This window comes from Pseudorca crassidens, chromosome 10 (assembly GCF_039906515.1).
Source record: "Pseudorca crassidens isolate mPseCra1 chromosome 10, mPseCra1.hap1, whole genome shotgun sequence".
NCBI classification, from domain to species: Eukaryota; Metazoa; Chordata; class Mammalia; order Artiodactyla; family Delphinidae; genus Pseudorca; species Pseudorca crassidens.
In genome coordinates this window covers 50,809,078-50,836,194 of record NC_090305.1, presented here as the reverse complement: position 1 = coordinate 50,836,194, position 27,117 = coordinate 50,809,078, and the positions used below count along the sequence as shown (strand labels likewise).

The following is a 27,117-nucleotide window of genomic DNA, read 5'->3' as shown; positions in this document are numbered from 1 at the left end:
TAAAATCCTGTAGGTACAATATAGCATTTACTATCCAAAATTATCAATTCAAATTTTGATTATATAGACATAAAAGTTAGCTGCAAATAAAAGTATTTACAATTTAGAAAATTTATCTTCAGACATAATGTTGAGCATCTATTAAAAATCTGGAAAACTGGAATCATAAGTACCTAGATTGCTTTATTGGGCTTCATAAATTCATTGAAATGGCTTCAAATATTGACAATTACTTTAAGTTATTTCATTACTTTAAGTTATAATATGCCTTTAGAAACATGGGGAGATTAGTCACAGATTTCATAACCTAAAGAAATACAAAATAATTTTCCTTCATAATACATCTCTGCTAAATGTTTGAGGATCATCACCACCACCTATTATAAAGTCCTCTGCCTGGGGATTCGTGTTGACTGCTGCTATTTATACATTCAAGCTTCCAGTGCACCTCGCTGGCTCTATGATGCGCCCTTCTAAATATTTACTATCGGGCCAAAGCTATCGTTTTCACTTAAAGCAATCCAACAGAAAGTTAATCACAAGGCTATCTTGTCTTCCTTAAATTGGATTTCTCCAACAGCAACCAGTAATCTCGACAGTAAGAACATTCCCATTCCTTTGATGCCAACTAGAAGATAGTCACAGCCATCCCTGTGAACCACACATGCCTGGGCTTCCTAACACCTGTCTCCCTTCTCACCTGCCATCTTTCACATAGGTTCTGGATTATTTAGACAGCTCATTCAAATTATTGAACACTTGAAGCAATAATGCTTTCAAAATCATAAATAGGAATTTGCTTACTCTAACTCAGCAGGATTTTAAGATAAAAATAACTTAGGTCCCCCACTTCCTATACCACTAGAAAGTGTGAACCAGTTAAGCTGACACCCTCCAACCCCCCAAAAATGTTCTAGCTCTGTTTAGTCTGATCCTTTACATCAATATGAAAGATAATACCAATGCAATGAGTACTAGGAGAGAAATTAGGCAGAAAAGAAAGAATAAGAAAATGTGAGAGTCAAATCTTTACAGTGTGATTCCATTACTTGGCTTGAAACACTGGGAATTACCAATGCCAGGGCCTGAGCATACCCTGAACCTTGATGTGGGGAAGTGGAAGGAAGCCAAGCAGTTTTAGGTAAAACAGCCCCAATGGACAAATCAGAAAAATCACAGGCTACTAGATAAGCTCCTTATTAACCTAGACCTTAACATATGTTTTCTAAGTATTTTGAATATCTAAGTTCTTTTCCTACCAAGATGGATAAACAACCACTGCATGTTGATTTTAAAGAAGACCCAGTCTAACATTTTAGGCTGGTCTGTTATCTCGACTGACATCATTTAGAAAACAATTTTTTTTTTGCGGTACGCGGGCCTCTCACTGTTGTAGCCTCTCCCGTTGCGGAGCACAGGCTCCGGACGCACAGGCCCAGCGGCCATGGCTCACAGGCCTAGCCGCTCCGTGGCATGTGGGATCTTCCAGGACCGGGGCACGAACCCGCGTCCTCTGCATCGGCAGGCGGATACTCAACCACTGCACCACCAGGGAAGCCCCTAGAAAACAATTTTTATACAACCAATACATTTGTCATTTAGTGTGTGGACCTGAAACCAGATTTTGAGAGAATGAGAGAAAGAAAGAGGGCTCCAGATATCACAGCAGGGAGACAATGAGTCACCACCAAAGAGAGACACTAATTAAAGGGACAGGGGAATCTAACATCACAATTTTGCTAAAGATTTGCGTGGCTTCTTTAGCACCACAAACTCATAAATACGTTAATAAATTTCACAAAGTAAACATAATAAAATAATGTATGTTTCATATATCTCTTTTTTAGCTAATTCTAGTAAACCAGAAAATAGGTATTATGGTGAGAAAATCCGCTATACAGTGGTTCTTGAGCTTCACTGAGGAACTGTAGAGATTCTCAGCACGCTCCCCAGTATGCAGGTTCAGGAATATATATTTTTAAAGAGCTCTATGGGAGAATGTGATGATGAGCCAGTTTGGGAACCAAAAACAGAGTAAAACAAAACAAACCCTGGCATCAGGATACTAACGTTAATAATAACCAATTATTTCTAAGAGAATTACAAGGGAATGAAATAATAAATACTAGCTTTTAATGACAGCCACGAAGAGGCCCAAAATCTATGGCTGGGAATCAATGCACTAAACGTGAAGAGAGCTTTCACATCTTTGTCCAACTTTGAAAAGCCCTGGTTAAAGGTTAAGTTAATTAATCAAGCTGGCTGAATTAACAACAGGAGACCAATAAGAAGGGCTTTGTGATTTTCCAGTTTATAGATGAGAGCTTATTATGAATTTGGTATGCTTATGAAGATTAGAAACAGATGGTCCAATGTAAGCCTCAAGCAGGCTGACATATAATGTAAAAGCCTGGGGCTTGCACTCAGAAGAGCTGGGCTTCAGTCCCAGTTCTGCTGCTATGTGACCTCAGGCAAGTCACTTAACCTGAGCCCTAACTTTCTTAACAATAAATGAAGATCACATGAGATAGCATATGTAAGAGGTACCTTATAAAATGTAAAGCATTTTCAAATGTTGGTTATCAATGTCATAAATGATCAGAATATAAACATTTATCATTTAGTCTCTGCCGTCCAAGAAAATGAGACAGAAACTCTACCTATAATAGGGAGGAGTTGACTGTGTACTTTATGTCCAAAGGAATTCTACTATTAAGGAGTCCATTGTTATTTTTATTTACTAATTTATCCAATGCTTATATAGTACTAAGTGTCAGGCACAGTCTGAAACACTTTACAACTTTTTTTACTTCCCAACAAGCTTACAAGGTAGGTACTATTATTATCCTCATTTTACACATAAAGAAACTGAGGCACTGAGTTTAGACATTGCCCAAGTTCATACAGCCAGTAAGTGATAGAGCTGGGATTCATACACAGGCAACCTGGCTCCAGAATTCACAGGCTCAATGACTATAAAATGATATTTCACAAAAAGGCATTCTGTTGCAAAAATCTCCAAGATGGTGTTATGAAGAGATTGTAGGTCATTATCATAAGAAATAAATTGTGTTGAAAATGATCGGAAACTACCATCTGGCATTTTCTGTATCAGGTCATAGTTACATTGCTTAGGAAAATTTTTTCTAGGATTATTAATTAGCCGTTAAAAACTTAAATCACCACTGGATATACGGTTAAAATGGTAAATTTTATGTTACATATATTTTAGCACAATTAAAAAAATAAAAAACCTTCATTTTATTTATTGTGTACAGTTTAAAGTATTTTACATATTTTGATTTCAAGCTGTAGAATTTTTATTTTGCAAAACTCAATATATCATTAAGTCTGCAACAAGAAATTATTTCATTGTTCTGTAAAAGTATTAGTAATATATTGATGAAATAAAGCACAGGAAGCAAGTGAGCACTGGGTCAATAGATAATTTTTAAGGCCCGTGCTTATCTCCAGGGCTGCTGTCTCCCACAGCTCTGGCCAGGCTGCCTGCTCCACCTGCGGATGTTAAATAGAAGTGGGAGATGGGTTTAAATCAGCCATGTGCTCATTTGCTCTGAGCCTTAAAAAAAGTCAGGATTGGCTTAAAGGATTTTAAGTAACAGTATGAATGGATATCAAGACCTGAGCCTAAATGAGAGTTAACATACTTGGCTGCTATTTTCTACTCCACATTTGCTTGTTTATTAGGGAATATGTGTTTACGGGAAAACAAATGTCGTATTTATTACAGACAGATGTTCGGATTCTGTTTAAAAATAGAATCATACAAGCAGGTGGGAGAGCCAGGAGAAGAGGATGGTTAAATATATGACGTAATCAGTTCATATCCTGTGAGCTGAACAAAATGGTGAGGAAGTGGTAATTCTGGAATTTATTTTCAAAGTCAGTTCAATCTGCATTGTTTAGGGTTTTGCCTGAATCACAGACTGTTCCTGGTAATTGGTTAGAAGAAATTTTTTTTTTAAAGTGGAGAAATTAAAGAAAAGAACAGTTAATATATCAATTGTACACTTTCAGTTATATGGCTCTGAGTTTTGGACTTCATCGTTCCCTAATGGAAGAATGTACCAAAAAGTTACTCTGCAACTGTTTACTAATTTAAGAACCTCAACATAGAAGACTCATTATATAAGGAAGCCTTACTCATAAGGGATATGACCCTGAAGGCAATTTAGTGAGCCTTGTATTTTGGCTTAAATGATCTGACTCTGGTTTCTTTAACAGAAAATAAGCACTTCTAGAAAGTTGAGAAGGCTATATAAGGCTAAATGTTTCTAGGAAAGATTATTGTTGTTCCACTGAGGAGTCAATATGAGAAATCTAGCTGACTTAATACATTTTTCATGCATTTGATGATGGGAAAGGTAGCCACCTGTTCCTTCCTTTATCAACTGAGTAAAGTTGGTCATATTATTTGGATTTGGACTTTTAACTTCAATACAAGTTCAGATATGTAAATTCATAAGAGATTAAGTCGAGAGATGACAGAGGTAAATTCAAGAATTTATTTGGAGCAGCAAAGTCAGCATATATAAATCGAAATCGTAAGTAAATCGAAAAGACAGAGGAGAGATATGGAAAAAAACTGGTTTTATTCAGTTGCAAAGAACTTGAAAGATAATATTTCCTAGTCTCTTCCAAATTCCATCAAAGAAATTTAAAGTATCTTGAGGCATTGCTGATATTAGGGACTATTCATTCACCAAGTAGTCAGATTAAGAAGGCTCTAACCTATCTCCTACTTTCAAAAGGTCTTAGAACTTCTGCTTACACTAAACTAGAAAAGCACAGCAGCAATGGCCACTCAATTTCTGGGAGCAATGTATTGGCTGATTAAAAAAACACTAAAATCATGTCATTTTTCACATATAATCTTAGTCAAAAGAAAATATATTATTATCCACCTGATTGTTATTTTTTTTTTTTTTGTACTCTCTCCTGTAGATGTGGGTTTCTAGGAAGAGGAAATAAGTAATGTAACTATATATTTCTCCTGTACTTCCAATGACAGTATGAACTATTACTATTATTATTAAGAGCCTACTATATGACAAGCACTGTGCTAAGTGCTTTACATGTATAATCTCAGTTAAACCTGTAACAACTCTATGAGGCATATACTATCATAACCTCCATTTTAAGATGAGGTGTGTGGGATTTGTAACAGGTAAGTGACTTCCCTCAGGTCAAATGTCTAGTAAGTAGTACAGCCAACCTTCAAACCCAAAAAACCTGGCTCTAAAGCCTACCTTTTTAAATCACTATGACAACTTCACTCTTTTCCTAATACATTACTACAAGTTTTCTTGGCAGATTATCCACAAATAGTTCACAGTTATAAAAACATGTTCTAATTCCCTTAAACTTTCTCCAGGCCAAAACTAAAGGATGCTTAGAAAACAAGCAAACAAAAAAATCTTAATCCAATAATACCAAAATTATAGCAAATTTTATACCAAATATGGAATTGGTATGATAAAAATTTGCTGAGAGGTTGGTAGCTATACAGATTATTTGCCAGCAGGAACATGGTACAAAAACACACATATATACATATGTACATTTTTTTTTTTGGCAAATGTGATTTTCCACTGAGAGCTGGCTCAATAGATTTGTATCCAGTTTCACTTCATTACTCTAAGAGTGAAATGTTGCCTGATAATCTAGTTATAAGCTAATTTGCTAATCCTTATTATAGACTACATTCTTAGAATTTGGATCCTAATAAATCTTAGAAGAAAAACACTTGCTCAGATAGATGTTAATCCAGACACACTTGTCAAACGACTACTGCAAATGTAATTTGAAAACATCAAGAATTCTGCTTGGTCACTAGTCCTCCTCCAAAGGGGAACATCAAGCAGTAAATAAAAAACAAGTCTACCAGAAACTGCCATCATTCAACATGTATATTAGAATTAAAAGGTGAAAATGTTCCTCATTTCAATGTGGAAAAACATTCAACAATAAATTAGACTATTGCTTATGTATACGTAAATTGGCAAGGTATAGAAGAGAAAAATTGGACCTCGGGGTTAGACATCCTGATTCTAATCATTGCCCCATCCCTTAGCAGCTGATTGACCTTGGGCTAGACATGAAGCCTGAATCACAGTTTCTTCCATATGTCAATAGTGGTGATGCCTATCTTCATGGGGTTGCTATGAGACTTTAAATATTATATTTATTATATTATATATACATATTATATATTATTGTGCTATGTTATTATAAAAGGATCTACCCAATCCTTGGCCTGTAGCAGGGGGTTCAATTACATGATTGCTATTTATAGGCTTGTTTAGTTACTGGAGTCACTGCAGTGCATACTGACAATCAGAGCCCTTTGCTGGAGGATATTTACTGGACGAAATTTAGATTCAATGTATCATCGATGCTGGTAATTTCTATCATATGTTTATCATAATACAGAAAAGAAATCAACTTATTTGATAAATTACTACAGGTTGTGTTAGTTCTACTTACAGACTGGAAAAATTAAGAGTAATGTGATTTCAGTCGTTTGGCTGTATTCTGAAGAGTACTGAAGCTTCAGGAATGGTCCTGCTAAAGATACAGGTTACAAAGAACTGTAACATCCTCTATACTATCATTAGTGTATCTGTTAGGATAATCCTAGGGGCTTAAAGTGAGGCCTATATCTTCTTCATGTTGCAGATCTGTTATTTGTTGGCAGTGGAGGCCTTTGCTAAGAGTGATCAAGGGATCTGGGCTGAGAGAGTAGCAAACCAAAATTTCAATTATCAGTCACAGAGCCACAGAGAAAGAGAGAACTCTGGATGATGTTGCACTGGACACAGTCATATGCTCAGATATTCATCACTCACTCACAACTCATTGGTCTCACCCCACCTCAAGAGTATCAAATGTGCATCTCTACTTTATAACAGGAAGGCAGTAACCTGCAACATTTTGGTGAACAGTATTAATGACCACCCCAATTAGGAAGCAGAATTCTAGGAATTGCAGAGCTCAAGTTTAGCAATACAGCATTGCTCCTTTTTCATATCCCTGGAAAACAGAGGCAGCTCCATAATACAACGGGTAAATACCCAAATGACATCTGGTACCCAAAGAAATACTTACACATCTCCAGGTATATCCTCCATACAGTAGTGAGCAGACTGTTAAAATACATAGACAAAAAAAATCCACTCACATCATGGACCAAAAGAAACCTAAATTTTACCACAGGAGCCTCCTAGCATCAGGGGTGAACTACTTACATTTTCTTGGCAGTATAAAGAACTAGAAAATTGTAGGCCAAGCGATCACTGGTTGGAGTACATAATTTATGTCCAATAAAAATTATAATGACTCTATATAACTTATAGATGATCAACTAAAACATGCTATACATATTACATTTAAATTATACATCAGCTTTATCAGCAATATCTATAAATTATGTACAATGTTCAATGACAAGATTGACTTTAAAGCTGTGTTCAGGGAAACTCTTACTTCTGGGTTAGACATGTGAACCTATGGCAGTCAGCATCATCTCCAGGCAAACCAGAGTGAAAGATTAACAAAGGAAATAGGAGAAAGGTGTCGTGAAACAGTGAGCCATGACCACAGTTACATTACTGCACTAGTAGAGATAAACCAACAAAAGTCTGATGCCTCAAGTTGAGAAAACTTAGTCAGTGGTTCTCTCTCTCTGGGATACAGATTCATTTGAGGGACTTAGAAATGCTGAGGCCTGGCCCTACTCCAAGAGCTTCTGATTTAATTGATCCAGTAGAGTACAGCCCAGGCATTGCTGTGTTTTGGTTGCTGTCATTGCTTTATAAAGCCTTCTAATGCAAAGCCAGGCTTAAGAAATACTAAACTAAGTCATGTAGTCTATCAAGCAAAGAAATAAACTTGCAAATAATGGATTCTGCAGACATGTACCTACTAAATATAAAAGAAACAACATTTGTGCTAACTGGGGAAAGAACTGTAGTCCATGCATCAACTCTTAAATAGCTATCTAGCACATGTTCACGTCTATTTTCTCTAAGTGTTTACCAGAGTGACATGTATTTTGAATATATACCATAAGAGAATCAAGGTTTCTTTAAAAGGGGAAGGGAATTTCAGCTATCTTTATACTACTGATTTTATAGTAAATGAAAAAATAAAATGTATGAGTAAACTAATATAAATTACAAATACAAAATCTAAATATTGCCTTCAACTTTTTTCTGAAGTATATCCCAATATATTGATGAGTAATTTTATTTACTGGGGAAAAGCTTATCATCTGTATATTCATATACATATTCATCCACAGTGACAGAGCTCTGTTGTGCTGTCAACAAGAAAATTAATAAGTCACTGGTCCCATAAACATATCAATTTTTCAGTGACTACTAAAAAAAATAAAAGAAAGAAGACAAACTAGACAAACATGAACTAAAAGAGAAGACTTAACATTTTCAGAATCTAAAACTAAAAAATATTTTATTTTTTCATAAATGCATATAATGTCTTTCTAGAAGAGCTTATTTCTCTCTCACAGTAAAACACACACTGCAAAATATAGTCCACAGTCAGTGAAAACTCTGAAATATTATTTAATCATTTGTTAAACTAAGCTTACACAAATTAGGAGAAAGTAATGTTGAAATAATATATATGAAGTAAGATATAGTCAGCTTAAACAGTGAGAGCTGTATATGCCTATCATTCTGTGTCTACTTTTAGAAAAGGAGCTCAGATAACAGGTGCAATGTGCAACCATTCTCCATCTCTTCTACAAAAATCTTTAAGAAGGTCTACATTGTCTAATACACATTATTTATTTTTGTGTAAGTGATATTTTTATGGGGGCAGGGGTGTGAATTTAATATCTGGATCAACCTGGCACAGTGTAGAGACAGTATTTGAGGAAGTAGGAGCTCCAGTGCAGAGAGGACCATAACAGATTAAATTCCTGGGATGCCTAGGCAATTGAACTGCACGTTGGAGTCAATACTATCTCCATCTCCAGGGGATATAGTTTGATATTATTCATTTTCAAACAATTTCTCATAGGTACCATTTTTCTATCTTGGTTGTCAGTTGACCTCTTTGCTTTCTGTTTCTTGAATTCTCATTGGGGCAATGAGTCTTTAATCATCTGTGAGTTTCCTTCTTGGCAAGCGGAGATTCTTAGATAGCCAGGAGTAGGGAATTGGAGCATAGCAGGGCAGCTGGGCATGTGCCAGCTGAATCTGAGGTAAAGGGGAACTAAAATTTCAGGCTTGAATGAAGAGACCCACAGAAGGCGGCATCCCTATTATATTAGCTCCAAGAGAGGAAGTGAAGAAAAAGATACAAACAAGAAGAGAGTAAGAGACACGAGCCTGTAGGTAGACACCATGAATGACAGTAGAGGAGAGAGCCTGTCCCAGAGCCTGTGGTCACCCAGTGAGTTATCCACCCAGAGCACCCAGCCAGCTGGGGGAGTAGGGGACAGAAGAGGTGGAACAAATGCTTTATTTTTCTCTGTTTTCATTCTTGCTTTAGGAGCCTATTTAATTTAAGCAGCCCTGAATTCATGGTCTTTGCTTGTTTCAATGCTTTCAGAAGGTTAAAACCTTATGGCTCCTGATTCTTGAGTTTAGTTTTGTTTTGCATCAGATTTTTTCCTTGTCCCAGGGATTAATGGTATGCTCAGTGGAATCAGACTATTCAAATTTATCCTGACAGAACTCAAATCCTGAGAGTAACATTACTTCAGACAAAAATACACTTTGATTTTTTATGTATGTTTAAATACAATTTCTTAAGAATGCCCTGCTCTTTATCACACTGTCAAATATTTAAGATTCTAATTTCTGCCTCATGAGAAGCTAGGTTTCCCTATCTTTTAGAAAAGGGGAGGGGCACATAAGGAAGAACACTCCCTCCTATCTTCTGTGGTTGCCATCAGAAGTGCCCAGGGACGTATCTGAAATGTCCGAGCAGAGAAGGTGCCTCATACTAAAATGACTGGCTCACAACTACCATGAAATGAATGTATGTGATGTTATTCCATACTTAAATATTTCTACTGAAACAGCCTTCCCTTCCAGCTGCTTTCAAGCTGAATGGAACAAAGGTATTGTTTATGCCAGAGAAAAAGTAGAAGTCCATCTGCAAGTACCTCAGATTTCCACAGATTTCCTTATACTGTGGATTAAATGGCATGCCTTAAATGTACATACATGTATATGTATATTTGAATATATATATACTTCTCACTCTAAAATAGGAACCATCCAAATTGAGTCAAAGGCATTCACATTTCTGACATCTACTTTTTAATCAGATTTCTAATGAAAGCATGGTTTGCAGATGAAAAGTTTCAATATTAGAATACAGATACGGATAACTGAATTAATTTATAACAATTAAACCAAACCCATGAAAACAGGTCCAATTCACTTACTCTCATCAACTTGAGAATTGAGTCTATTCATTAATTGTAGTATGTGATTTAAAGTTTAAAAAGAATCAAAAAATACTGAAGGAGTTAGTATAATGAAATACTGTTTGAAATTTGAAAAATCTGGTTGCATTCCATAATTAATCTTCCCTGTGAGATAGGGCTATAACTTAGAATCTTCTCAAGAGAATTAAAAAATTACCGAATGATGGAATCGTAAATCTGTTTCAAAAGGCAATTATGGAGAGTCCTCAGTTGATTTACACTATATTGCCATTACAGAAATAAAATTTAAAACTACCTCGTGGCTATTTTTATATCCATACTTCCTTTGAAAAAGCTGCTTTAAAAATACAAATATTTGAGTTTAAACAAATAGTACATACTATTTTGTTTATATAAATATAAAAGTAAAAAATTATATCTCTTTTAGGATCTGAGACAAAATGACCATAATTAAAAACAAGTGCAAGAGGAACAAAGTTTTGATGTTACTGTACCTACCTTTAATGTAATACTATAATGTCCAACAAACGCTGCATCTATCCATGATCTTGAATGGGGATCACCCAGGAATTCTACGTGATACTGTTCAACATCTCCATCGAGGTCATAGGTCACATATTTCCCTTTAAAAGGATCAGGGCAAAGTATCCCTGGCCAACTTTCAAAAGAAAATATTTTTATTATTTTGATGCTTTAAAAAAGGTAGACATTAATATATCTGTCACAATCACCTGTCAAACTTTGCCCTTTGAATTTTAATAACTTCTTTACAAATTTTAAACATAGTCATATTTGTATCTTTTAAAAGTAGGATATTCAATTGATGCAAGTGATCATTTGTATCTTTGTAGATATAGAAAGCTTTGAAACAGTCACATACTCAAGACATTCATAAGATATGAGGAGAAAGAATCATAAGACAAAAGAATGATTTCCAGGGTCTATAAGAGACATTTAGGCACTGCTAATAGGAAAGATAAGAGAAAAAAGAGTCATCAGATTCATGGCAGGCTTGAATCAACTCTCACCAATCAGAATGATTAACTACTAAAATGTTAACCCACTGACAGGGCTTCTGATGGGGTAGGAGAGAGCTAGCGATTCATGAGCCAGGACTGCCAAAGTGGTTTGGGCTGTTCTGACACTGAACTTTGTAACAACTGTGAGAAAAGTAGAAATAGAGTCAGCAGTTCTGTGTTATCCCTCCCCCACCACATCTGTTCCACTGGCAGTGACCAAATGGCTAAAAATCCTCAGTACTGCAAATAAGGTTTATTCTTTACTAAAAATAAATCTTAGGGGAATGTACAGCAGAAATCTGACTGAATTTTTACAGATCAAGATCCAAAATATGCATATCTAATATACCCAAGCATTCAAAAATCTGTACAATTATCAAGTTCTATCATTTATAATATTATAATTATCTGTACAATTATCAAGTTCAATTATCTGTACAATTAACGAGTTCAGTTTGCAGTACCACAGAGTGAAAAAGGTAGAGAAGTTCAAATGAGAAGATCCAGGCTCTAGTTCTGCCTTCTACCAGACAGGAGGCCTCAAGTAGGTAACTAGGCCTCACTATAACTCTGGTTCCTCACTGCGCTGTTTCAAAGTTCAAACAAACATGTGCTTTACACATTTTTGGTTTCTGGCAAATTAAAATGGTATAAAGCGCCATCATTATGGACTGAATTATGTGATCCCACCAAGCCGCATTCATATGTCGAAGTCCTGACCGCAAGTACCTCAGAATGTGACTGTATTTGGAGAGGGGATCTTTAAGGAAATAACTAAGTTAAAAGGTGAGCCCCAATCCAACATGATTTAGTTTCCTTATAAAAAGAGAAGATTAGGACCCAGACACACACAGAGGGAAGACCATGAGAAGACACAAAAAGAGAGACCCACCTACAAGCCAAGGAGAGGCCTGAGAAGAAATCAACCCTCTGACACCCTGACCTCAGAATTTTAGCCCCCAGAACCGTGGGAAAATAAGGGCTAGAGAAATTAAAAATTGAGTCAGACAAGCTTTAAGCCAAAGAAGAATTGGAAATGATAATGGAAAGTCAAGTGAAAGTTCAGGACCTAAATGAAGAGGACCATCTGGTTGTTATCAGGCTCACGCCACCGTATCTTACTGCTATTTGGTGACTCTAACTGGGCTGTGCTTAAGAGTTAAACTTGAGTGCAGTTTATCTTTTAAATCTACAATGGAAATCTACATTGCTGAGGGAACACACTCAAAAGAAGGGGCTTCAACAGGCAAACGAATGACTAAGAATGAGTGGTAGCTGCAATGGAGACCCTCAACTTATCAGAAGTCAAGGAACAAGTGGGTCCTTCAATATGATCAATAGCTATTTTAAAAACAACCAAACTATGATTGTTACATTATATTTGTTTAAACTCTTTATAAAAGGTAAGGGGCTCATGTTTAATACTAGGTGATTTGCACTTCACAGCAATTTTAATATGGATTACTGTCAACCCAATACCAATTTATGAGCAGTACCTACTCCATTCAGTGTAAAACAGTCTCACAAAATGGATTTCTGATATTTAACACATGAAAGAAAGATTCTGCAGTTATTATGTGTAAGATGAGCTGCTACTTTTCTGACACAAATTCTGATACAACTATTTTTTAAGTGGAACCTATTGGGTCCCAGAGTATTCAATTTAAATTATTACTCAATAAAATATAAACAAAAAGAGATGACTCCTAAAAAGAATTAGATACCAAAAAAAGAAAAAAGCTTCGGTTCATTATTTAAAACATATTTTATTACAGAAAGTATTGCATACTGATTTAAAGATGAATTATGAAAAGTATTATGAAATGTCCAAATAACTGGGGTACTTTCAGGTGGTGCAAAGGAATTGTCTGACTCCTAGTCTATACATATCAGCTAAAACAGAATGTACCAAACTACAGGAAAAGCTGAGCAGAGGCAATACATCATGTAGAAAACATGATTACTTCTCTCCAGCTGCTCCATCCATCATCATCTCTGACTTCCTGTGATTGAAGAAAGAAGTTGATGTCCATTTTTTGCCCTCACTCTGACCTCAATTTGAGTTCCCAAACTGTCAATAATGATAGTGCATTGTGCATTTCTACTTCCTGATTTTTCACTTTCATATTGAGGAGAAATTCTGAGTGTTGTGTGGGGGCTTAAAGGTGGAGAGGGACAGTAAGAATAGGCCACCCAATGGAAGGGTGTCAGAATTACAAGGAAAGTGTATGGTCAATCTCAGAACCTGTGGGTGGTGGAAGGTAAAATGTACAAACACAACAAGGTCAAATAGACATCAGGTGTTGAAATCCACTTGCAGGAGGAAATGGAAATTTTGGCAGGACAAGAAACTTCAAAGGAAAGTGAAAATTCATTACAAAGAAACTGATGTCTTACACATTCCTTATCCAGCGGAAATGATCTTTAATGAGTTGGCTACTGCCTTCAATAAGTTGAAGCTTAAGCATGATAACAGCTGCCATGTATTTATACCGAATGAGAAGAAATATATAACTTTTATTTTCAAACTGCGGTCTGGATGTTTAAGAAGATAGCAGATTTACTTGGGCCTCATTCTTAATCTGTGGGAAACAAAATGGATGAGTTGGAATCATCACTAACTTAATGTCATACTTTCCAAGAAATCTCTTTGTTATACCTAACTGCAGGGACCGTTGGGAAGAGGAAATTTCTCATCCACACACATATAAATCCATAAGCAAAAGTATGCAAATGAGAAATAATCAAATACTATTTTATAATACTGAAAGGATCTAGTAGAAACCACAATTTATAAATGTATATACTATATCTAAAAAGTATCACTGGATTGGTTCGTTAACTTAAAGGAATATTTGATTACTAAACTGTTTAGACTACAGTATTTAGAATGCAAATATATTTTCTATAAATTAATTTTCATACTTATGAGAAATCATTGTAAAATGTCTGGTAAATATGCCTAGTTTCTGCTTGATACTGTATTTTCCTATACTAAGTGAGAGATGCACTGCTAATTTTTACTTTTAATTTCTTTGCTCTTTCTAGCTAAATACAATGTATTTGATCAATCTTTAAAAATCAAGACTTCTTAAACATTATAGAGATAGTTTTTCTCTTCCTAGTAATGCAGACAGCCCCACCCTCAAGCTCTCATAGGCACTACTCAAAGGCAAGAGGCTGCATAAGTATTTTATAAGTATGTAGGTGTGTGCTATCTTATAATGTGGTGATAAATATAACTATTTTAATTTGATTTTCCATGGAGCTTGACCATAGACAAAGAAAATGATAGTCTCTTAACTATTATTTATTTTTATTATATAAAGATTAAGCAGGCATTTCTTGACTCTGTATCGGTCTCTCTTTAGCTTTTCAGCTTTATTGGAAAGTATGAACTCTTCTGAGAAAGAATAACTCTGAGATGTTGATAAGATTGAACTTCTGAGCCTTCAAAAGCTACGTATAAGGACATGGGCTAATAAGCATTGACCCAGATAATGCTACACTGTTAAGCGTCTCTGTAGCCAGCTGACTGATCTTCCCACTTGAAATTTCAGGGTCTATAACATTTCTTAATTAAGAACTGATGTTTGGCTGCTTTTAGTAGGCTAATTCAGCTTTATATTCTACTACTGCAATTTATCTTATCATCTTTCTATTGTATTTGTGGAACTGAATAAGCAACACAGCAACAGATTTGAGTTTCTTAACCTAAATTTTAAGTCTGTGCTCATGTGTACTTAGTTTATAAAAAGAAATACATGTGACTACATGCCAAATGCAATCTACTCTTTCCAAACAACAAGAAGGTAGTTACAGCTGTATTCTGCAGCATTTTGACGGTCCTAATCATAGATTGGAGGTAATTTAGGGACTAGAGTAAAACATGCTTCATTCGTATTTCAAATCCTAACCCTCAGCTACAAGTACAAAACTGCAAAAGAAATTCCTAATCAAATTTCTAACATAATATTTCAGACATAGTGACAAGACTCAAAACAATTTCTTGAATGAGGGTTATTGAAACTTCAGAATTTCCAGTAGAAAATACAAATGCTCTGCTTTCAAAATGTTAGAGATATGAAAAATGACAATGAGACTACAAATACTTTCATAAGTAACTTCAAAAATGAGTGTTCATATACATAACCATCTAGTTCCTCTTCATGCCCATCCTAGTTACACAGAAGTCAATTAATATATATATCTTTTTACAACATTTCATATTTGATCCTTAGAAAAACTCTCAGTAACAAAAGGTTACTCAGAGCTGATGTGTAACATTCCAAATCTCTCTGAGATGTGGAAATCTCTCTGACGTAGATATTAAGTGTATTGGTTGAATCTCTCTGCAAAGATATTAAGTGTATTGGTTTGCTAAGGTTGCCACAGGAAAATACCAGAGACTGGGTGGCTTAAACAACAGGAACTTATTTTCTCACAGTTTTAAAGGCTAGAAGTCCAAGATCAAGGTCAGCAGGTCTGGTTTCTCTTGAGGTCTCTCCCTGGCCAGCAGACTGCTGCCCTCGTGCTCTGTCTTCGCATGGTCTTTACTCTGTGCACATGCACCTCTGGTGTCTCTCTGTGTATCCAAATTTTCTTTTCTTATAAGAACACCAGTCAGATTGGATTAGGGCTCACTCTAATGGCCTCTTTTAACTTAATCACCTCTTTAAAGGCCCTTAGTCCAAATACAGTCACATTCTGAGGTTAGAGTTTTAACTTATGACCTTTGGGGGAACACAATTCAGCCCGCAACGGTAAGTGACACAGCAAGAGCACGAATCTAGGTACTGACTTGAAGGCCTCTCATGTGTGTTCTGTGTGTGTGTTACATGAGCCCATCACAGTCTCCCAATGAAAGCAAACGTCTGATATTTTTCATGGAGAATAGTTGAATATAAATGAAAACAAGATGACAGGAGAAAAGGAAGAGGAGGGAGAGGCCCTTCAAGATGGCAGAGGAGTAAGACGTGGAGATCAACTTCCTCCCCACAAATACATCAGAAATACATCTACACGTGGAACAACTCCTACAGAACACCTATTGACGCTGGCAGAAGACCTCAGACCTCCCAAAAGGCAAGAAAATCCCCACGTACCTGGGTAGGGCAAAAGAAAAAACAAAGACAAAAGAAATGGGACGGGACCTGCACCAGTGGGAGGGAGCTGTGAAGAAGGAAAAGTTTCTATACACTAGGAAGCTCCTTCACTGGTGGAGACAGGGGCTGGGGGGGGGGGCGGCGGGGAAGCTTCAGAGCCAAACAGGAAAGCACAGCAACAGGGGTGCAGAGGGCAAAGCGGAGAGATTCCCGCACAGGGGACCGGCACTCACCAGCCCGAGAGGTTGTCTGCTCACCCCCCGAGGCGGGTGGGGGCTGGGAGCTGAGGCTTGGGTTTCGGTGGGATTGCAGAGAGAAGACTGGGGTTGGTGGCGTGAACACAGCCTGAAGGGGGCTAGAGTGCCACAGCTAGCCAGGAGGTAGTGCTGGAAAAAGTCTGGGCCTTCCTAAGAGGCAAGAGACTACTGTTTCGGGGTGCGCGAGGAGAGGGGATACAGAACACCGCCTAAACGAGCTTCAGAGAAGGGCGCCTGCCGCAGCTATCAGCGCAGACACCAGAGACGGAAATGAAACGCTAACACTGCTGCTGCAGCCACCAAGAAGCCTGTGTGCAAGCACAGGTCACTATCCACACCTCCCCTCCCAGGAGCATGTGCAGCCCGCCACTGCCAGGGTCCTGTGATCCAGGGACAGCTTCCCCAGGGGAACACACGGCACACCTCAGGCTGTTACAACGTTACCCCAGCCTCTGCCAGTGCAGGCTCACCCCGCATTCCATACCCTCCCTCCCCCTGGCCTGAGTGAGCCAGTGCCCCTTAAACAGCCACTCCTCTAACCCCATCCTGTCTGGGCGAAGAACAGATGCCAGAGGGCGACCTACACACAGAGGCGGGGCCAAATCCAAAGTTGAATACCAGGAGCTGTGCGAACAAAGAAGAGAAAGGGAAATTTCTCCATGCAGTCACAGGAGCAGCAGATTAAATTTCCAAAATCAACTTGATGAACCCTGCATCTGTGGAATACCTGAATAGACAGCAAATCATCCCAAAATTGAGGCTGTGGACTTTGGGAGCAACTGTGGACTTGGGGTTTGCTGTATGTGACTGATAAGTTTCTGAAATTTATGTATATCTTAGTATAGTTTTTAGCACTTGTTATCATTGGTGGATTTGTTTATTGCTTTGGTTGCCCTTCTCTTTTTTATTTATTACATTTTTATGTTTTTATTTTAATAATAATGTTTTTATTTTTTACTTTAATAACTTATTTATTATATTTTACTTTACTTTTTTCTTTCTTTTTTTTCTCCCTTTTCTTCTGAGCCGTGTGGCTGACAGGGTCTTGGTGCTCCAGCTGGGTGTCAGTACTGAGCCTCTGAGGTGGGAAAGCTGAGTTCAGTACACTGGACCACTGGAGACCTCCTGGTTCCATGTAATATCAATCGGTGAGAGCTCTCCCAGAGATCTCAGTCTCAATGCTAAGACCCAGCTCCACTCAACGACCAGCAAGCTCCAGTGCTGGACGGCCCATGCCAACAACTAACAAGACAGGAACACAACCCCACTCATTAGCAGAGAGGCTGCCTAAAATCATACTAAGTCCACAGACACCCCAAAACACACAATCGGATGTGAACCTGCCCTCCAGAAAGAAAAGATCCAGCCTCATCCACCAGAACACAGGCACCAGTCCCCTCAACCAGGAAGCCTACACGACCCACTGAACCAACTTTACCCACTGGGGGCAGACACCAAAAACAATGGGAACTATGAACCTGCAGGCTGCGAAAAGGAGACACCAAACACAGTAAGTTAAGCAAAATGAGAAGACAGAGAAATACGCAGCAGATGAAGGAGCAAAGTAAAATCCCATCAGACCAAAGAAATGGAAAGGAAATAGCTACATAAAAAAGAATTCAGGGCTTCCCTGGTGGCGCAGTGCCCCGGTCTGGGCAGATCCCACATGCCGCGGAGCGGCTAGGCCCGTGAGCCATGGCCGCTGAGACTGCGCATCCAGAGCCTGTGCTCTGCAACGGGAGAGGCCACAACAGTGAGAGGCCCATGTATCGCAAAAAAAAAAAAAAAAAAAAAAGAATTCAGAGTAATGATGGTAAAGATGATCCAAAATCTTGGAAATAGAATGGAGAAAATACATGAAACGTTTAACAAAGACCTAGAAGCACTAAAAAGCAAATAAACAATGATGAAGAACACAATAAATGAAATTAAAAATTCTTTACAATGAATCAACAGCAGCATAACTGATACGTGACCTGGAAGATAAAATAGTGGAAATAATTTGCAGAGCAGGCTAAAGAAAAAAGAATGAGAAGAATTGAGGACAGTCTCAGAGACATCTGGGACAACATTAAACACATCAACATTCAAATTATAGGGCTCCAGGAAGAAGAAGAAAAAAGAAAGGGACTAAGAAAATATTTGAAGAGGTTACCGTTGAAAATTTCCCTAGTATGGGAAAGAATATAGTCAATAAAGTCCAGGAAGCGCCAAGAGTCCCATACAGGATAAATCCAAGGAGGAACATGCCAAGACACATATTAATCAAACCATCAAAAATTAAATTACAAAGAAAAAATATTAAAAGCAGCAAGGGAAAAGCAACAAATAACATACAAGGGAATCGCCATAAGGTTAACAGCTGATCTTTCAGCAGAAACTCTGCAAGCCAGAAGGGAGTGGCATGACATATCTAAAGTGATGAAAGGGAAAAACCTACAACAAAGATTACTCTACTCAGCATGGATGTCATTCAGATTCGACGGAGAAATTAAAAACTATACAAACAAGCAAAAGCTAAGAGAATTCAGCACCACCAAACCAGCTTTACAACAAATGCTAAAGGAACTTCTCTAGGCAGGAAAGAAAAGAGAAGGAAAACACCTACAATAACAAGCCCAAAACAATTAAGAATATGGTTATAGGAACATGCATATTGATAATTACCTTAAATGTAAATAGATGAAATGTTCCAACCAAAAGGAACAGACTGGCTGAATGGATACAAAAAAAAGACCCGTATATAGCTGTCTACAAGAGATGCACTTCAGACCTAGGGACACATACAGACTGAAAGTGAGAGGATGGAAAAAGATATTCCACGCAAATGGAAATCAAATTAAAGCTGGAGGAGCAACTCTCATATCAGAAAAAACAGACTTTAAAATAAAGACTATTACAAGAGACAAAGAAGGACACTAAATAATGATCAAGGGATCAATCCAAGAAGAAGATGTAACAAGTGTAAATATTTATGAACTGAAAATAGGAGCACCTCAATACCGAAGGCAAATCCTAATAGCCATAAAAGGGGAAATTGACAGTAAGACAATGATAGTAGGGGACTTTAACACCTCACTTTCACCAATGGACAGATCATCCAAAATGAAAATAAATAAGGAAACACAAGCTTTAAGTGATACATTAAAAAAGATGGACTTAATTGGACAGTCAATCCAAAACAACAAAATAATCTTTCTTTTCAAGTGCTCATGGAACATTCTTCAGGACAGATCATATCTTGGGCCACAAATCAAGCCTTGGTAAATTTAAGAAAATTGAAATTGTATCAAGTATCTCTTCTGACCAAAATGCTATGAGACTAGAAGTCAATTACGGAAAAAAAAAAAAGTAAAACATACAAACACATGGAAGCTAAACAATATGCTATTAAATAACTAAGAGATCACTGAAGAAATCAAAGAGGAAAGCAAAAAATACCCAGAAACAAATGACAATGAAAACAAGATGACCTAAAACCTATGGGATGCAGCAAAAGCAGTTCTAAGAAGCAAGTTTTAGCAACAGAATCCTGCCTCAAGAAACAAAAAACATCTCAAATAAACAACTTAACTTTACACCTAAAGCAGTTAGAGGAAAAAGAACAGAAAACCCCCAAAGTTAGCAGAAGGAGAAAAATCATAAAGATCAGATCAGAAATAAATGAAAAAGAAATGAAGGAAACAATAGCAAAGATCAATAAAACTAAAAGCTGGTTCTTTAAGAAGATAAACAAAATTGATAAACCATTAGCCAGACTCATCAAGAAAAAAAGGGAGAAGACTGAAATCAACAGAATTAGAAATGAAAAAGGAGAAGTAACAACTGACACTGCAGAAATACAAAGGATCGTAAGAGATTACTACAAGCAACAATATGCCAAAAATAGACAACCAGGAAGCAAGGGACAAATTCTTAGAAAAGCACAACCTTCTGAGACCGAACCAGGAACAAACAGAAAATATAAACAGACCAATCAAAAGCACTAAAATTGAGACTGTGATTAAAAATCGTCCAACAAACAAAAGCCCAGGACCAGATGGCTTCCCAGGTGAAATCTTTCAAACATTTAGAGAAGAGCTAACACCGATCCTTCTCAAACTCTTCCAAAATATAGCAGAGGGAGGAACACTCCCAAACTCATTCTCTGAGGCCACCATCACCCTGATACCAAAACCAGACAAAGGTGTCACTAAAAAAGAAAACACAGGCCAATATCACTGATGAGCATACATGCAAAAATTCTCAACACAATACTAGCAAACAGATTCCAACAGCACATTAAAAGGATCATACACCATGATCAAGTGGGGTTTATCACAGGAATGCAAGGATTCTTCAATATACGCAAACCAATCAATGTGATACACCATGTTAACAAACTGAAGAACAAAAACCATATGAAACACTCAATAGATGCTGAAAAAGCTTCAACAAAAGCTTACACCTATTTATGATAAAAACCCTCCAGAAAGTAGGAATATAGGGGACTTACCTCAACCTAATAAAGGCCATATATGACAAACCCACAGCCAACATTGTTCTCAATGGTGAAAAACAGAAACCATATCCACTACGATAAGGAACAGTACAAGGTGGCCCACTCTCACCACTCTTATTCAACATAGTTTTGGAAGTTTTAGCCACAGCAATCAGAGAAGAAAAAGAAATAAAAGGAATCCAAAAGAGAAAAGAAGAAGTAAAGCTGTCACTGTGTGCAAATGACATGATACTATACATAGATAATCCTAAAGATGCTAGCAGAAAACTACTAGAGCTAATCAATGAATCTGGTAAAGTAGCAGGATACAAATTGATGCACAGAGATCTCTTACATTCCTGTACACTAATGATGAAAAATCTGAAAGAAAAATTAAGGAAACACTACTTTTTACCACTGTAACAGAAAGAATAAAATACCTAGGAATAAACCTACCTAAGGAGACAAAAGATCTGTATACAGAAAATTATAAGGCACTGATGAAAGAAATTAAAGATGATACAAACAGATGCAGAGATATACCATGTTCTTGGATTGGAAGAATCCATACTGTGAAAATGACTATACTACCCAAAGCAATCTACAGATTCAATGCAATTCCTATCAACCTACCAATGGCATTTTTCACAGAACTAGAACAGAAAATTTCACAATTTATATGGAAATAGAAAAAACCCCAAATAGCCAAAGCAATATTGAGAAAGAAAAACAGAGCTGGAGGCATCAGGCTTCCTAACTTCAGACTATACTACAAAGCTACAGTAATCAAGACAGTATGGTACTAGGACAAAAACAGAAATATAGATCCATGGAACAGGATAGAAAGCCCAGAGATAAACCCATGCACATATGGTCACCTTGTGTTTGAGAAAGGAGGCAAGAATATACAATGGAGAAAAGACAGTGCTTTCAATAATGGTGCTGGAAAAACTGGACAGCTACATGTAAAAGAATGAAAATAGAACAGTCCCTAACACCATATACAAAAATAAACTCTAAATGGATTAAAGACATAAATGTAAGGCTAAACACTATAAAACTCTTAGAGGAAAACATAGGAAGAACACACTTTGACATAAATCACAGCAACATCAGTTTTGACCCACCTCCTAAAGAAATGGAAATAAAAACAAAAACAAAGGGGACTTTATGAGACTTAAAAGCTTTTGCACTGCAAAGGAAACCATAAACAAGATGAAAAGACAATCCTCAGAATGGGAGAAAATATTTGCAAACGAAGCAACTGACAAAGGATTAATCTCCAAAATTTACAAGCAGCTCATCCAGCTCAATATCAAAAAAACAAACAACCCAATACAAAAATGGGCAGAAGACCTAAATAGACATTTCTCTGAAGAAGACATACAGATGGCCAAGAAGCACATGAAAAGCTGCTCAACATCACTAATTATTAGAGAAATGCAAAGCAAAACTACAGTGATGTATCACCTCACAGCAGTTAAAATGGGCATCATCAGAAAATCTACAAACAACAATAGCTGGAGAGGGTGTGGAGAAAAGGGAACCCTCTTGCACTGTTGGTAGGAATGTAAATTGATCCAGCCACTATGGAGGTTCCTTCAAAAACTAAAAATAGAAGTACCATACGACCCAGCAATCCCAGTACTGGGCATATACTGAGGAAACCATAATTCAAAAAGAGTCATATATGATGTTCACTGAAGCACTATTTACAATAGGCAAGACATGGAAGCAACCTAAGTGTCTACTGACAGATGAATGGATAAAGAAGATGTGGCACATATATACAATGGAATATTACTCAGCCATAAAAAGAAACAAAATTGAGTTATCTGTAGTGAGGTGGATGGACCTAGAGCCTGTCATACAGAGTGAAGTAAGTCAGAAAGAGAAAAACAAATATCACATGCTAACACATATATACGGAATCTAAAAAAAAAAATGGTTCTGAACAATCTAAGGGCAGGACAGGAATAAAGATGCAGACATAGAGAATGGACTTGAGGACATGGGGAGGGGAAAGGGTAAGCTAAGAAGAAGTGAGAGAGTGGCACTGACATATATACACTACCAAATATAAAATAGATAGCTAGTGGGAAGCAGCCACACAGCACAGGGAGATCACCCTGGTGCTTTGTTAGCAGCTAGAGGGGTGGGATATGGAGGGTGCGAGGGAGACGCGAGAGGGAGCGCATATGGGGATATATGTATACATAGAGCTGATTTACTTTGTTATATAGCAGAAACTAACACAACATTGTAAAGCAATTATACTCCAGTAAAGATGTTTTAAAAAATTGCAAAATTAAAAAAAATAAAAAGAGAGGCAGCAAAACTCATGAAAGAAATTATAAAGTTTTCAATAAAGACTAAACTGGAAGGAACACAGAAAAAATAAGTTCAATTTGTAACTCCTTCAGAAAAATAAAAGATAGAAAGGGAAAAATATTTAAATTAAAAAAATGAAAAGATGATAACATTGGAAGAAAAAAGTAATACCAAATCTAACCACAGAAGATTCACTATCAGTACTACAGAAGTCCCAAAATAAAATCAAAGCAATGCAACTGAATAAACTGCTTAAAATTTTAAAAAAACCTTATTGAAATAAAAAGATTTGAAACCATACACTGAAAAGGCAGATTGCATACTTGGAAAATAAACTCAGAACAGGAAAACCTAAGCCATACAGCAGTAAATATACAAATACCTAAAGAAAAAGAAAAAAATCTTTTAGGCATCTAGGCAACAGTTACAGAATATAAATGTTTTTCAGGATAGGTCATGCTGTGCCATAAATCAAGATTCAATGAAACAGACTACAACAGTTAAATTAGGAATCAAAACAAATAAGACATTTTTAGAACCCTGCATATTTTATAATTTAAAAACACATTTCTAATAACTCATTTCAAAGAAGAAATCACAAACTGAATAGTAATAAAATACAACATATTAAAATTTGTGAGATATAACTGAAGTAGTACTTAATAAGAGAAATTTACAGCTTTAATCACTCATATAAGGAGGGAAACAGATATGAGTCAGTTATCTAAGTTTCCAGTTTAAGAAACTAGAAAAAGAAGACTTAAACCCCAAGAAGTCAGGGAAAGAATAACAATGAGATCAAAATACAATAAATAAGAAGTTAGACAACAATAGGGAAGAAGTTGATTCTTTGAAAAGTTTTGAAAGTCAATAAACTTAGCAAGACTATACCTCAATAGTTTACTATAAAACAGCAACAAAAATCTTACCTTGGCCAATTCTGTAATTTTACCAAAACCAGGCTTCCAAGAGGGAGCTGTGAATAGACGATCTTAAATCCACTTTGATGAAGCTGAGACTCTTCAGGAAAGTCTTCTTCAGAAACAGAGCACTTATTGTACCTTAAGTCAGTGTTCATGAAGCAGTACCATGATTCATTGTGATCAACTTTGGCTGCATCCTCACTTGACAACAATCTCCATTTCAAACAACTTTCATTCTCACACTGAACCCACACTTTGTTTACATAAATGTTGTTTTCCACTGAGGAATCCATTGCCGTATTACAATATTCTGCTATCATCTTACTATTCAATTTTCCTTTTTCCATAAATGCATTTAATCTGGAAAATAAATAACAGGAAAATAAAAGAATAAGATTTCAGGGTATAAGGAGAGAAAGTTAAAGCCAGAATCCGAGAAGTGGCTCTTTTATAACTTTTTTGCCCACCTCCTCTCTGTACATGCTGAACATGTTACGTTTCCACCTACCCAGAAACAAAGGAACAAAACAGAAGCATCAATCACTCTGGTCATAAAATGCTCCAAAATTAAAAATAAGAAAAGTATGATGGAGCAGAAGTGGAGTAGAGGTTTACTCTAATATCTATTCTATTACCAGTTAGTACATATCCAGTACTTTTGCCATAATAACAGCTAAGCCTTATTCAGTGCTGACTGTGAGCCAAATACTATTCTAAGTGCCTTATGCACACAGCTTACAGTCTTCCCAACAACCTCAGTATGAGCACTTTTAGAGAGAAAAGAAAAGCTTAGAAAAGTATAGTAATTTATTTAAAGTCCCAGAGGTACTATGTGACAGAGTTGGGATTTAAATGCAGGCAGTTTTCTCCCTAATTGTGTGGTCTTATCCACTAGGCAGTACTGCCTCTTGGGTATATGGTGGACATAGTGTGACTTGATCCCCTTTTCTAATTCTGAGGAAAATCAAAGGTAGCAAAATATTTCACCATGTGAAAATTTGAAATTTATTTTAAAAAAATTAAAGGATTCTTTTGCTTATATAGCTTTGCCTTTTATCCATTATTAATTCAAGTGATTTGAAAAAAATTTCTCAGAGGTTTTTTATTATGAAAATTTTAAACATATAAAACGTTAGAATTATATGAGTTAGCCCCTGACTTCTAGCAAAAATAATAATAGTTACGTGTATACTAAAAAATAAGTAATATAGCTGAAATACAAGAAAAACTATCAGCAACTTTTTTTTTTTTTTGAGGTATGTGGGCCTCTCACTGTTGTGGCCTCTCCCATTGCGGAGCACAGGCTCCGGAAGTGCAGGCTCAGCAGCCATGGCTCACGGGCCCAGCCTCTCTGCGGCATGTGGGATCTTCCCAGACAGGGGCACGAACCCGTGTCCCCTGCATCGGCAGGCAGACTCTCAACCACTGCGCCACCAGGGAAGCCCTCAGCAACTTATTTTGTAATACAAAACCTATTTTTTAAAAAAAGACTTACATATACCATATTAATAAATCAGTAGAACAACCACTATCCAATATAAGCACCATTTAAAGAAGCTCTTAATCCATGAGTTAATTGTATAATTAGAAACACACTTATAATCACACTTTCCATGATCATTACAAATCGCTTTAGAATAAAATTTGCCAATATATTTCAATAGCCATAGCCACAATTTTTGACCTATTAATCCCACTCATTTGAATGTATACAAAGAAAATAAACTTAAAAGAGACTAACCTAATGAGGAAAACAATAGCAAAGATGAATAAAACTAAAAGCTGGTTCTTTGAGAAGATAAAAAAAATTGATAAACCACTAGCCAGACTCCTCAAGAAAAGAAGGGAGAGGACTCAAATCAAAAAAAAAATAGAAATGGAAAAGGAGAAGTTACAACTGAAATCACAGAAACACAAGGAATTATAAGAGACTTCTACAAGCAACTATATGCCAGTAAAATGGACAACCTGGAAGAAATGGACAAATTCTCAGAAAAGTATAACCTTGAACACTGAATCAAGAAGAAACAGAAAATATGAACTGACCAATCAGAAGTAATGAAGTTGAAACTGTAATTAAAAATCTTCCAACAAACAAAGTCCAGGACCAGATGGCTTTCCAGGCGAATTCTATCAATCATTTAGAGAAGAGCTAATGCCTATCCTGTTCAAACTCTTCCAAACAATTGCAGAGGGTGCAACACTCTCAAACGCATTCTATGAGGCCACCGTCATCCTGTTACCAAAACCAGACAAAGATATCACAAAAAGGAAAACTGCAGGCCAATATCACTGATAAACATAGACGTAAAAACCCTCAACAAAATACTAGCAAACAGAATCCAACAACACATTAAAAGGATTATACACCACAATCAAGTGGGATTTATCCCAGGGGTGCAAGGATGCTTCAATATATGCAAATCAATCAATGTGATACACCATATTAACAAACTGAAGAATAAACACCACATGATCATCTCAATAGATGCAAAAAAAGCTTTTGACAAAATTCAACATTGATATATGATAACTCTCCAGAAAGTAGGCAGAGA

At 36.7% G+C, this 27,117-nt stretch overlaps 1 protein-coding gene across 8 annotated transcripts in view; it reads right to left on the bottom strand.

The window, feature by feature from the left end:
* Positions 1-27,117, bottom strand: part of ZCWPW2 (zinc finger CW-type and PWWP domain containing 2) — a 139,330-nt gene that overhangs the window by 60,737 nt on the left and 51,476 nt on the right. For 7 of the 8 annotated variants that reach the window (XR_010946894.1, XM_067753553.1, XM_067753550.1 and 4 more), the window contains exons 2-3: positions 24,569-24,922; positions 10,946-11,105 (exon numbers count right to left, since the gene is read on the bottom strand). Coding sequence is in view for 7 of the 8 variants with exons in the window: in XM_067753556.1 (XP_067609657.1) it covers positions 10,946-11,105; positions 24,569-24,922 (514 nt within the window). In the remaining variant the exon portion in view is untranslated. The remainder of the gene's footprint in view (positions 1-10,945; positions 11,106-24,568; positions 24,923-27,117) is intronic. The other variant, XM_067753557.1, reaches the window with a different exon arrangement.